General features: G+C 55.7%; 1 protein-coding gene across 3 annotated transcripts in view; it reads right to left on the bottom strand.

The window, feature by feature from the left end:
* Positions 1 to 924: 924 nt before the first annotated feature.
* Positions 925 to 13,304, bottom strand: part of Nos2 (nitric oxide synthase 2, inducible) — a 34,450-nt gene continuing 22,070 nt past the window's right edge. For all 3 annotated transcript variants that reach the window (XM_005402773.2, XM_013503498.1, XM_005402774.2), the window contains exons 15-26: positions 12,526 to 12,575; positions 12,038 to 12,212; positions 11,154 to 11,286; positions 9,969 to 10,047; positions 9,002 to 9,183; positions 7,803 to 7,966; positions 6,695 to 6,902; positions 5,346 to 5,433; positions 4,824 to 4,945; positions 4,079 to 4,227; positions 3,080 to 3,274; positions 925 to 1,468 (exon numbers count right to left, since the gene is read on the bottom strand). In XM_005402773.2, coding sequence (XP_005402830.1) covers positions 1,370 to 1,468; positions 3,080 to 3,274; positions 4,079 to 4,227; positions 4,824 to 4,945; positions 5,346 to 5,433; positions 6,695 to 6,902; positions 7,803 to 7,966; positions 9,002 to 9,183; positions 9,969 to 10,047; positions 11,154 to 11,286; positions 12,038 to 12,212; positions 12,526 to 12,575 — 1,644 coding nt within the window. In that variant the 3' untranslated portion in view covers positions 925 to 1,369. The remainder of the gene's footprint in view (positions 1,469 to 3,079; positions 3,275 to 4,078; positions 4,228 to 4,823; positions 4,946 to 5,345; positions 5,434 to 6,694; positions 6,903 to 7,802; positions 7,967 to 9,001; positions 9,184 to 9,968; positions 10,048 to 11,153; positions 11,287 to 12,037; positions 12,213 to 12,525; positions 12,576 to 13,304) is intronic.

Below are 13,304 nucleotides of genomic sequence, written 5' to 3'. Positions count from 1 at the left end.
TGACCAGACATTGGCAAGCCCTCTCTCCTGTCCCCCATCTGAGTCGCTGCTGCCAGAAGTGGAAGGAGGGGGGAGGGGGAAACAGGGAGGGGGCCCATGCAGCCCGTGAGGTGGGGGCAAACCGAAGCTGGGGCTGGTCTCACTCAAACAGCCAGTTGCTCCCTTCTGAGTCTGTTGCTCAGTTCTAGGCAGAAGGGGAGGTGGCTCTGTCTCATACGCAGCCGGCCAGGCTAGCTGCACACCCCAGAGAGCCCCAGTATCAGGCAGACAGGGATGCCAAGCGCCCTGTACCCTACTGCGTCCCCCACCTACAGGAGCCCACGCGCTTTGCCCAGGTCCAAATTGCCACCGGCCAGGGAAACATGGCAGCAGAGCAAAACCCTCGTAGGACAAGGCGGAGTGCAAGGCCTTTACTAAAGAGCTGGAGTCAGGAGCAGCCTAACCCTCACCACTCCCTGCATAAGATGCGTCCAGTGTGAGGCGCAGCTCCTGCCCCTCCTCGGTCCACCCCCCCACGCCCGCCATCCCTCACCTTCTTTAGAGAAGCACAAAACTTCATTTGCGGCCCCCAGTCATTCCAAAGAGGAATCCATGGCCCGTCTGTTATGAGCCTTTGTGGGGGATCTTTGTCCTAGGGGTGGCACACCCCTGCCCATTCTATACAAATCAGGGGTGTTCTCCCTACAAACAGCCATGCACACACATTCAAGGTGGTTAAAATAAAATGAATTTTATATAAATATTTCCTTCAAGAAATCATACAAGGAAGGCTCAAGTGGCCCTTGGGAGCAGATGGATGTTTTTTAAATACAGAGGCATAAACCGGGCGCGGTGGCACACACCTATAATCCCAGCACTCGGGAGGCTGAGGCAGGAGGATCGCTGCGAGTTCTAGGCCAGCCTGGGCTACAAAGTGAGTTCAAGACCAGCCTGAACTGCATAGCGAGACCCTGTCTCAAAAAGACAAAACAAAACAAACAAAAAAACAAAAAACAGAGGCATAAATACTGTACACAGGGCAGGCTGCTAAATAGAGTGTCTTGCTAGCGCCCCCTAGTGGCCATAACAAGTGATGCCATCAAAAGGAGGTTTCATCTTCCTCTTAAACCCACTTGCCAGGCCTGGCCTTGCAGATTCATCCCCAAGAGACTGGGAAGAGTGGGCTTCAGGCACAGGGTGGCTCCGACCAGTCCAGGATGCTACTTGGCATTAGGTCAAGTGAAGGGCTTGAGGGATGCAGTCGAGGAGCTCAGGTGTGAGGCTGGGTGTGGTCACGTTTCCCCCTCTCCTGAGGCCCTGTGACCTTGGCCCCAGAGCTGGCTCCATCCCCATCACACAGCGCCAGCAGCCTGAAAGTCTCTGTGGAGCATCAGAGCTTGATGTCGCCGGGTGGCCGCTCTGCCCGGTCCTTCTTCACCTCGTAGGGAAAGACAGCACCAAAGATATCTTCATGATAGCGCTTCTGGCTCTTTAAGGAGAAACAGAGGTCAAGGGTCAGCTCTGCAGGTCCAGCCGCCCCTCAGTCACCAGGTTTGGGCTGGAACAAGGCCCTGGGGCTGCTCCAGCTTCTCCATTACATGGACCTCATGAGCCCTTTGCAGACCCAGAGGTCATGCAGAGATTACGCCGGATTTCCAGCCCCTGTGAGCACACGCTTCAAGGGTGGATTGCGTTCCACTTCCTCCCTGCACGTGTCCTACGAGACGTTCCAGTAAAGGTGAGTTTTTTTGGTTTTTGTTTTTTTTACTGTAGGACGAGAGGTTGAACCCAGGGCCTCACACTGAGTTGCTCGGTCTTTTTTATTTTTCATTTCAAGACAGTGTCTTTCTTGTTGCCCGGGCTGGCCTAGAATTTACAATCCTCCTGCCATGGCCTCTGCAGTACAGGTTCCCCCCATACTCAGCTTCCCCCCATACTCAGCTTCCCCGCAGAATGAAGTCATGATACATAGGACTGTGTTAAAGGCCCTGAGAAGTCTTGGTGTAAAGCAGCGTTTGCTTTTGTTTAACTAAGCGTATTCCAAACTAGCCTCAGAACATGTCTGAGGCCAAATATTTATGAACACAGTGAGCACACCTGGGGAAGTGCCCGTGATCCCCTCGCCATTCTTCCTACATGCCAGGCTCCAGGCCGTTTACCTGCTGCTCCCTACAGAGCAGCCCGGGGCAATAGGCGAAGGGCTTCCTCCTCGTCTCTTTCAGATCTTTTCTCAGATGTCACCTTCCAGTGACATCCTCTCTGGCTGCCTTCTTTAAGGTAATACCACTTAACTCTCCCTCAGCAGCTTCCCTACTTAATTCTTTGAAGCACCACACGTTTTACACATTTCGTCTTATTTGTCCATGCCACTAACACATAAGCTCCAGACAGGAATCTTTGCCTGCTGTTTCCTGGTCAAGCCCACCACACAGCAGCTACTCAATAAATATGCTGAACAGACGACCGTGTCACAGGGAGAGCACAGAAGCGGCGAGCACAGACCTTGGAACCAGAGGAGGACCAGAACTTGGAACCAGAACAGAGCGCACGGCTCTCACACTCCCTACTGTGGGCCCCCAGGGCCCCTCCCGCCTGAACACTTGGGGCTGAGCATGGCACCTCCCTCATGGAGCCCTCAGGAGGTAAAAGGAAATGCCACATGGGATCCCTCAGCCAGCACCTGGCCCAGCGCAGGCCCTCGACAGCTGCTGTGACTGCTGCCATCTCTGAAGCGGGCATCCTTCCTGTGGGGGACTGAGGGCGAGCAGACAGATATCTGGGCATAGACAAGAGTCCACTCCACAAGAGTCCACTCTGGCTGAGAGGAGACACGTTCCTGTCTCTGGGGTTCATGGCTCTGCTCTGGCTACAGATACTTTCTGAAGGGGGCTGGGGGAAGAGCGAGGAGGCTTTCTTACTCCCACCACACACAGAACATGGTGACTGGACTTCTCGAGGCCAGCCAGCAATCAGCCCACCCAGCCACCTCGGGTTCTTGGGTCTGGGAGTGTCCCAGGACTCTCCTGGTGCTGCCTCCCTGGTCCGGGCTCTGTGGTCTGTGCCCTGGCACACCCCCGAACCCATATACCGGCTACAATACCTTGACCTGGAAGAAGTACTCTTCAACCTGCTCCTCGTTCAAGTTCAGCTTGGCAGCCACCAGCTGCTTCAGAGTGTCGGCCACGTCCTGGGCCATGAGCACGTTTCCACAGACGTAGAGGTGGCCTTGCTCCTCGTGGAGCACACGGAGCACCTCCCCGGCCAGCTGCTGTCGCAGGATATCTTGAACGTAAACCTGGAATCAGAGGAGATGGTGGCTCCGGGCCTTGGCTGCTGGGAGTGAAAGCTCACAGCCAGGTCTGGTGACAATGGGAAGGTGAGGAAGAGGCACCAAGAGCCACAGAGCGAGCACCTTCCCAGCCAGGACCTTGGCTCAAGATGAGCAGGGCTACCAACCACTGCCCAGGCCAGGGGGTGGCCAGATTTTCTCTGAATTCACACTTCAAAGAGGCATCCGTCAAGCCAGAGCCGTCCCCCAGAGCACTAGGGCCTGCCCATGCACACCCCAGCAAAGGGACCTTCCAATGAGGTGACCATAGGTCCCGGTCATGACTCAGTGCAGGGGAACAGGTTCCCAGCTTCCCCAGGTACACAGAACATCCCAAGGACAACAGGGAACTCTGCTCTTGTTCTAAACAAGGTGTTCAGCGGCCCCAGCTCGGGGTTAGAGAGGCTGGAGAGGTGCCTGCAGGGACAAGTTCACGCGGATCCAAGCAAAGCTCTGTTCCCAGCCCCAGGCTCCTGGGGACATCAGGGCTTGAGACCTTGCTGGGCTTGAGCAAAGGGCTGGCCTGGACCCCCCTCCTGGGGCAGTCATGTGCTAGATGAGGTGCTGGGGATTAACCCACAGTGTGACTCTTAGTTCTAACCCTCCGAGGCCTGTGTCTTCTCCTGGAATAGAGGGCATGACGCTCTTCACACTGCCACCCTGGAGCGTGTGTCCTGTGCCCATTTTAGAGCCGAGGAGATGAAGGCTCAGAGTAGTGAGGGACCCTCCGTGGTGCATGCTCATGTTCCGTGCACAATGCGGCCGCATTACCTTGGGCTTTCCAGGCAGCCGTGAGTAGGCAGTGTGCACCTCATGCAGCACTCCCTTCTGGGCCATCTCCAGCATCTCTTCCTTATAGATGTGGTCCTCCTCCGGGTGGCGACACCCAAACACCAGGGTCATTCGGCCACCCTGGAGCCCTGCAAGAACCACCAAGCTGCAGTTAGCAGGATGGCCAGCAGAGGGCGAGCATGGCTCAAGGGGGGATCAACCTTAATTCTCATTTCATCCGTGCATGTATGCATTGTGTCTGCTATTCACCCCATTTCACAGATAGAAAACTAAAAGGCTGAGGCCCAGGGCATTCAGATCCCTTTTCCGTAGTCACATTGCTAAAAGTGCAGGCACAGGATTCCATCCAGCTCATTACTGATCAAAACTGGGGACTTTTCCTCTTACTCCCAGGGAAGAAATGCCCAGCCCACCTGAAGCCCTCTTCCAGTCCAGGAACCCTCATGTGGCCTTACTTCCTTCCCCTGTGTCCTACTTTATGTGTTTTCTTGCAGTGTGAAGGTCGCAGACTGGGAGGCAATGAAGACAATTACCATGATCCTTCATTCAACGCTATTCCTGTGCCAACACATAGCTTTTTGTTGGGTGCTGTTTTTTCCATTTTACTTTTTCCTTTTAAGGCATCACCCGAGCACGTATTCATGGAGCCCAGTGTGATATCTCCATATGTTTGTGCACTGCATAACGACCAAGCTGGGTCATCAGTATCTCCCCTCCTTTGTACCTTTGTGTTTGAGGTTGTGGAGCCGCTGCTGCCAGAAACTGCGGAAGGGTGCGATGCCTGTGCCAGACCCAATGAGGATGCAAGGATGGGAGGGGTCCTCGGGGAGCTGGAAGTTGCTGGCGCTGAGGGAGACAGGAGAGAAGCCCTAGTCCTCAGACACCCTGGGCCAGATGCACGCGCAGGATGCAGGCTGGGGAGCTGGGCGTGGGGCGGAGTGATCACGTGGGGGGTGGAGGAGAACAGGGAGCTCAAGGCTGATCCTCAGGTCCTGCAGGCTGGGTCACTTGCACCCCCTTCCCACACTGGAGTCCTTGAAAGAAGTCATTGCACTCTGCTGTCACTACCCCTGCTAGACACCAGGCCACACTCTGCAGCCAGGGGATCCAATGGGGAAGTCCAGGGTGACTCAACACCTTCGTGATGGGCGAGGGGTCCCACAGGGGCACTGAACCTCAGAACCCTTGCCTTTCACCTTAGAACTCCCAGGGGCCAGCGGTCCCCAGGACCAGAGAGGGCGCTTACCTCCGCACAAAGCAGGGCACTGGGTCCTGGGGCTGTAAGCTGCTGAACCACGAGCTGCAGACACCATGGTGCAGGGGACCCCGGCCATCTGAAAGGACGGCATAGACCTGAGCAATGTGTGGCCCCTGCCGGCTGCTCCTCTCACACTAATGGTCCCCCTGGACTGCCCTGTCAGGCCCCCTTGAGGCTGAATGAGGGGCTGCACGTGCCCTGGCTGACAGGCCTACCCTCGGCGCGCCCTGAACCAAGAGGCTGACAGGACGCAGCACTCAGGCTGCTCCTTTTGCCGCTGGAGAAGCCCAATCTGAGAGGGAAAGTGACTTGAACAAGGGCAGCAGAATCAGCTCTCCGGCTCTTACTCTAGCGCTTCTTCCAAGAGCTCCTCCAGGTCCTTCCCAGGCCCCTGGGCTCTGCTGAGTGTCCTTACGAAGGTGAATCTTGCCAGCAGGACCCCTGGGTGCGGAGGGCTCCCCACACACCCCAGGGGCTCTGACACCTCCTGTCTTCCCCACGGGCCCTCCTGGAGTGGGAGAAACCCCGACTTCCTCAGACACATTCCCTTCATCATGGCCCAGCGTGCGAAGGAGGCCTCGGGCTGACCTGCTTTTGCTCTACATGGACTCGGGCTCTCACAGGACAGGACTTGCCTGCCTCTTGTCCCTGGTCCCAAGGCCACACTTGGTCTGTGTGGGAGCTCTCCAGTGAGAGGACAGAGGGCCCGGAGGCACGGCCTGCTCCCAGCTCTGCCAACCCAGACACTGCTCCGAGGCCAGGGCAGAAGCCCTGGTTCAGACGCTTGGCTAAGGGAGTGGACAACCAGGTCTGTGGTCACCTCCCCCAGGAAGGCTCCCTCCTGTCCTTCTTGCTGCCTACATAGCGATGCCCACCTAGCTATCTGTGCCTCTCTTCATTGGCCCACTAGATGCCCCAGGAGGGCAGAGGCCGCGTCCGCTGTGTTTCCACACCCACCGTGGGCCCAGGATTGAGGTATGACAGAAGCCCCAAGTGGAGCGAGCAAGGGCTCTCAGTGCAGAACACCCCACGTTCGGGCCGGACATCAGAGGACTAAATCGTGGGGCTCCCCTATGTGTTGCATGCTTCCCACACTGATCTCATTAAACTGTCCCAACTGCAAGAGGCCAGGCGGGTAGGTGAAAATTTGCAATCAGCAGCTAAACCCCGAGTTTGCACTGCGGCTTTCCTAACAGTGTGACTTTGAGCAAGTGGCTTCACCTCTCTGTGCCTCCACGTCCTCCCCGGTCAAATGCGCACAGAGCCCAGCTCACATCATTACCCGAGCACCCACTTTGGAGCTGGCCGACGGCTCCGGGGCCTCTGCCCTGCCTCACCTTGGGTGCGGTAGGTGACCACAGCCACCGTGAGGTGCACCTCTGAGGGAGCGTGGTCCAGGGAGGAGCTGATGGAGTAGTAGCGGGGCTTCAGGATGGGGAGCTGGGAGAGCAGGAAGGCAGCAGGCACCCGCAGGGACGGGAACTCCTCCAGGACCTCCAGGAACGTGGGGCTGTTGGCGAACTTCCATTTGTTGTACTCTGAGGGCTGAAAGCCGAGGGCAGCATGAGGACTCGGGGTGCCTGCCCACGTGGGTGCATGGCGGGGGAGGCAGGCACAACACAGGTCTCACTCAAGGAACAGGCCGCTGCTGGGCGCTGTCCAGGGTACTGAGGCTACCAAGCTGGGGAGGGAGGGGAGGAATTTGGGCCAGCCGTGTGCCCGCCTGCTCTGGGTACCTCAGACAGGGCTCAACTCTATTACAATCTAATGTGGGGCAAGGCTTTGGAACCAGTCAGATCTGGGCTCCAAGCCTGGCTGGATGGCCCTTCGTGGCTGTGGAATCCTATCTGATGACTTAACCACTGAAGTGAGGATGGCATCTCCTCCCAGTGGGGATGTTATGAGAACTCAGCAAGGAAACATGCGCTGTTAGTACAGGGCAGCCACAAAATAATGGTTGTGAGATGGTTGGGGATGGAGATGATTAGCGGAAATGATGACGGTTCTAACGATGGCCAATGCTCCGTGCAAAGACACCGGCCAGAAAGCTGCAGGTGGCTTCAAGCGCTCTCTCACTAAGTGCTTCATCCAACTATCCATCTGTCACTGCGTCCACTTATGCATTCATCCACACCACCCATCATTGTTCAATGCTTCTGAAAGTCCAAGCCTGCTCTAGCTTTTGGGAAGACAAGGGCAAGACATGGTGCCCCACCCCTTTCTAGCTAACCTCCAAGGACGTATACACAGGCTGCATCCTCAGAAAAACTCAGTGCCCTCAACATAACTCTGCCCTAGCGAAGGGGCAGCAGATGGTGCCTGATTCCCAACGTCCTCCTTTGAGAAACGGGCTGGATCCTCACAGAGGTTAAAGCTGACCTCTGGGCTCCGGTTCCTCCCACTCTGGGACCTGCCCCTGCCTCACCCACCAGCCTCGACTCTCACCTGACTTAGCGTCTCCAGCCTCCCTCGCTCAGCCTGTTCCGTGGCCAGCCGGGCCAGCTTCTGCAGCTGCAGCTGGGTAGGGGGGGTGGTGATGTCCAGGAAGTAGGTGAGGGCCTGGCTCAGTGAGCAGGGCGGCAGCCTCTTGTCCCTGACCCAGTAGCTGCCTACATGGGAAGGAAGGAGTCAGGATCGGACAACAAAAAAAGCACCATTTGGGCTTCTTGGAGGCCCATGGGACCTCGAGGGCAGACAGTTCCTATCTTCCCAGGATAAGGGAGAAAAGACATGAAATCCTGGCTCCAGGGAAAGAAAAAGGCAGGAAGCAGATGGTTCCCACAGACAGGGCTGCCAGGGAAGGCTGGTGAACAGCCCTCCAATGGGCATCCATGTAGACACAATGCTGACAACCTAGCCATGTCCCGCTCTGGCAAGTGAGACACTCACAGATGAACTACAGACTCCTCATGACTAAGTCCATTGAAGACTTCTGTCTACCCCAGGGCCCGTTGTGCAGACAAGCCCATGATGACAGTCCCTTGTGGGGCTGTGCTGAGAGGTTCTGGGGGATCAGAAGATCAGCCCAAAGTAAGGTGACAGCCTCGAGCAGTCTCAGGACAATCACAGCACAGACCTCAGGGCCAGCAGACCTGGGTTCAAGCTCTTGTTCCCCAAGTTCCAACTGGAAGACTGAACCCTATAGCCTTGGATTTTTTCTCTTTGAAATGGATATGATGATAAAGCCTATATTGCTGGGCTTGTCTGAGCACCTAACTTGCATATTTGTGTGAATAGCTGGTACAGTGCCTGGTGCACAACTGCCCAATAAACGTTAGGTAAGGATATTACTGATGTTATTTCATCTGGACCAGAAGCCTAATGAACCACATCTGCGTCCCTACAATCACAAGAACAACTCTAATTTTCCCACATTTCAGGCTCTCTAAATTTCTCCTGATTTGGGGAGGGGGCATTGCCAGGCTTTGCTTCTTGGACCCTCCATTTTCCCATTCAGGCCTCTATGTTTAGGAGATACAGTCTTTGGAGGTGTCACTGTCACTGAGGAAACTATGGCCAGGGAGCTGTTCCAGTGGGTTGGGATGGGGCAGCTGGATCAGGGCGGTGCAGGCCCAGCCCTCGCTAGGAGGAAGAGCGTCGAGGGGTGCCAGCCCCATGGCTGCACTCCTGTGCTGAGGGCTCACCGCTGTCATCCAGGGCCTCGAGGCACACGGTGTGGTGGGGTCCGGGACTGTCCACTACTCGCTCCAAGATGCCTTGGACCAGGGCTGGCTGGTTGCATGGGAAAACCCCAAGGTGCTCCCCGGGCAGGTAGGCCAGACCTTGGTGGTTCTCACAGGAGAGTTCCACCAGGAGGGTGGTGCGGCTGCGGAAAGAAGAAGCGCCTGTGACCGTCAGGATTTCCTCCAAGCTCCCTGATGGGCAGGCCAGCTCCTCTGGGAAATGTGCACTCCCGGCATCTTCCTGCCTGGTTCCTGGAGCCTGGCTCACCAGCCTGAGCTGGGACAAGGCCTGCTCTCAAGTGGGGACCCTCAAGAGTCCTGAAGCTTCCCCGCAGGGAGAAGGTGGGCCATATCCCTCCCAGGTAGTTCTCTGAGCCAACAAGAGCCTGGCCCTAGATTCTCCCTGAAGAAAGCATCGCATTCAGAGATACATGGACACTGGAAAAAACCTTTCCTTATCTCTAGTGCAGACGCTGTTCTCATTAGAACAAAGGCTACGTCTCCTAACAAAGGGAGAGAGCATGACACAGATAAACCTCTACATGATCCACAGCACTTGCCCACCTGGCTGGGAAATGTCCTTCCCCGCCAAAACTTTTCATGAAAGCTCTTAAGACTCGATTGCTCTGAGTCTGCTCGGCCTCTCCTTTCAGTGAGAATTCTCAGTAGAGTAAAGCAGAGGCAAAACAGGTGCCCAGTTCCTGGGCTGGACAACCGGATGCTCCAGTGAGACCCAACACAAAGGCACAGGTGGCCACAGTCCCACAGGGGGCATCACTGCTAACCAGGGGATACTTCTCTCCCTTTAAGACTGACTTGCCCCGGTCTTTCATTCATGAAAATAAAATCTTGGATTTGTTTCAAATAAGTCCTTTAAAAAATAATAAATCCTTGATGATGCTCTGGGAAGGCCTACGCTCCTGCTCACCTGGATTTTGGACTCTGCAGATTCTGCTGAGACTTGACCCGCAGAGTGAACACGTCCTTGGCGTGCATCCTACTGAGGGCTGTGGAGGCAGAGACAGGGAGATGGCAAGGGGCCCCCTGAGCGCTGGTGGGGGAGCCCCACATGCCTGAGTCCATTAGTCCTGCACACTACCCTCAGGCGACCCGCTGCAGTAGTTGTTGGTTGCGGTTTTCCTTTCCTTCCTTTTTTCCCATTTCTGAATCATAAATAAAGAACCTTGGTCTAGAGCTGGGTGTAGTGGCACTTGCCTATAATCCCAGCTCTTTGGAGGCTGAGGCAAGAGGATAGAAAGTTCAAGGCCAAGGGGCTGGGGATTTAGCTCAGCGGCAAAAGCGCCTGCCTGGCAAGCGCAACGTCGTGAGTTCAGTTCCCAGTACCGGAGAAAAACCAAAAAAAAAAAAAAAAAAAAGAAAGTTCAAGGCCAGTCCAGGATACATAAAGAGTTGAGCAAATAATGAAACCCTATCTAAAAAAGAGAGAGAGAGAGAGAGAGAGCACTTTGGTCTCATGGAAGATGGTTATGCTACTGCTAGGTGTCAGGAAATAGATACCAAAGTATAGAAAGGCCCAGAATGGCTAGGGATCCCCAGGAGAGCAGACTTGAAGCCAGGCACATCCTAAATATGCAGGAACTGGCAGGGCTTCTGTCCTCAGGGTACAGGGCACAGCACGGGGAGCGGGTGCAGAGCCCAGTCACTGACTGCAGGCTGCAACTGCCTCTGGAAAGCCTCTTCATGACAGGGGAAGGCTGGGCTCAGCTCCCAACCTCGCCATGCGCTATAGCTGCTTTACCTCTGCCTCCTTGAACATCAATTTCCCCATCTGTCCTTCTCACAGCCTGAATGGCAGGGCTCAGTTAGCCCACATGGCCAAAGAGCCCAGCACAGCGCCTGGCTCGGTCAGCCCTCTGCTGGCACTGGCTCTCTCCTCCCTCCACGCCCAGCCCTGACTTCTTCCTGAACTGGCCTCTCTCAGAGCCAGAGTCTTGTTCCCAACAAGCCCTGGGATGCACTGAGGCAGAGAGGTGCCTGCAGCCCCAGCCAGCCCCCTCTGTTCACAAGGGCCCGATGCTCCCCTTGATCACGGACTAGCAGCTCGGAGATGAAAACCCAGGCAGGCAGGAAGGGCCAGCAGAGAAGTGGGTACCTTTGTTGAGGTCCAAAGGCTGCAAGTCCTGTACCAGCCTGTAGTGGTGCGGCTCCCAGGTCACGCTGGAGGTGTAGCGCTTGGGGATGGGGATGTGGTGTTTGCCTCGAACATTGAACGCCACACAGGCTGCCTGGAGGGTGCAGAGACTGGTGCTCAGGGCCTTGTCGTCATCAACACTAAGCTTACCAGCTTCTAGGCCCTTCCCCTGCACAAAGGTGGGGCTGGGTGCTTCCAGGAGTGTCAAGCACTCATCCAAGGGGCCGCCGCAAGGGCTCAGAGGTGCCCGGGCTTGGCACACAGTACATACAGCTATACGCATGAGTACGAACACTCAATCATCTTATTTTAGGTTCCTGCCCACGTGGTAAGGGAGGGGTGACTACCCTCCTCTCCTAACCCAAAATCAGACACAAGAGGCCTCAGGTCTGGAACCACATCCGCCGGACTCAGGCTGCTGCTGCTCCTGTTATTGAACGAAACTCTTTGTTTCAGTCCTAAATTCCTGAGTTAGCAAGGTCAAGACCCGGGCAACAAACTGACGCAAGGAGCTCAACTCTGTGGTCCCTGTCCCCAGCTCTCCATGGCTGGGGGGCCAATGAGACATGGTTGTAAGAGGTGACGTAAATATTTGTGGGAAAAGATCTTGAGCCAGAAACTCCCCAAGGGCAGGAAGGCTTCTCTGCGACCTTTTCCCGCTGAAATGACCACATGATTGGGAAGAGCAGCCTGGATCTGAGCCCCAGGGCTATAGCCCTGGGCCACACCTGGGAGCTACCCACAGATGGGGTAGCGGTCATGCACCTGGGCCAGCTGGCACAGACATCCTGAGGGTACACACACCCCAACATCTGTGCTGTGGGTCGCTCTAACTAGAAACTGACCTGGAAGGTTTGCACAGCCCAGGTGCGGAAGGCGTCCTCCTGCCCGCCGAGCTCATCCCCTTCCCCCACCGGCGTGAGCTGAGAGGCCCCCAGCTGCGACAACTTCAGGTCGATGTCATGAGCGAAGGCACAGAAGCGAGGGTACATGCTGGAGCCCAGGCCAAACACGGCATACCTGCGGAGGAGGACACGCACAGGGAGACTCGTGTCACAAGCGAGCAGCACCAACAGCCCACAAAGCCAGCCTCGTGCCATCCCCTGCCTGCTGGGCCACAGCTCCACAAGTCCTCCTTGGCCCCCAGCCCTCGCCACCAACCCCTCCCGTGACCAGTGTGCCTCTGAGAGGGACGTGGGCTTCTGTGGCTCAGAGGACAAGCCTCTGCCCAGGCCCCCTTCTGTGCCGGGACATCTTTAGGACACGTCCTGCACGTAGACTCTATTCTCAAGCCCAGACTCAGGGAGAGTGTGTGTGCAGGGGAGGGGGTTACCTAAAGGTGCTGGTGAGCTTTTTCAGCATGAAGAGGGATTTCTTCAGTGTCTAGAAAGAGAGGGGAGCCACAGAGTTCTCAGGCCAGGATTTACAAATGCGCTGTTTCCGCTTTCTTCCTGGTGGCACATTTAAACACTCTGCACATCTAGCACGAAAAGGCTCCAGATCTGCAGTGCAGGCTGGTTTGTATGCGGTGCCGTCTGGCGAGGGCTCAGCTGACAAGCTCAGCTTGTCCCTCAAGCCAGCTTAGGACTCGCATGGGCTCAGCTCCTGAGGGGGGTGTCCCTTTCCAGTGTGGCCTCCCACCCATCCAGCCCTGGTAGAGCCCAGCCTGCCCTATAGCAAAGCAACCCTAGAGGGTCTCCCGTTTGGAACCTGTTAAGAGCACCAAGAACTGGGCTCAGATTCTCTACAATAACCCTGACTTTCCAAGAACCCAAGATAGGTTCAGGTGGTACAAAATCCAGCAGAAATAGCATTGCATCATATTGCCGGAAACTATTCTCTTTTCTTAGTAATTCAGTTTTTTAGTGATTTCCTTTTTGATTACATGACCATCCTTCTCAGCACTAGAGAGACAGTCTCAAGCTGGTGCTAATGGAGCCTTGTCACTTCTCTCGTATTTGTCTGTTAATCTTTTTAAAGAGCCAGACAGAGCAGGCCTGGGCTAGGCAGATAAATCCAAAAGCGAAAATCCAGTAGCTTCATTTGAAGTTCACTAAATTTACTTTGTGCTGGCTTTCCTTGTGTGAGAGTGATGCAGGTGACTTTGAGATT

The sequence above is a fragment of the Chinchilla lanigera genome, unplaced genomic scaffold (genome assembly GCF_000276665.1).
Source record: "Chinchilla lanigera isolate Chin_1 unplaced genomic scaffold, ChiLan1.0 scaffold00080, whole genome shotgun sequence".
Taxonomy (NCBI): domain Eukaryota; kingdom Metazoa; phylum Chordata; class Mammalia; order Rodentia; family Chinchillidae; genus Chinchilla; species Chinchilla lanigera.
Note: the sequence above shows the minus strand (reverse complement) of the source record. Positions and strands in the feature narration are given on the sequence as shown.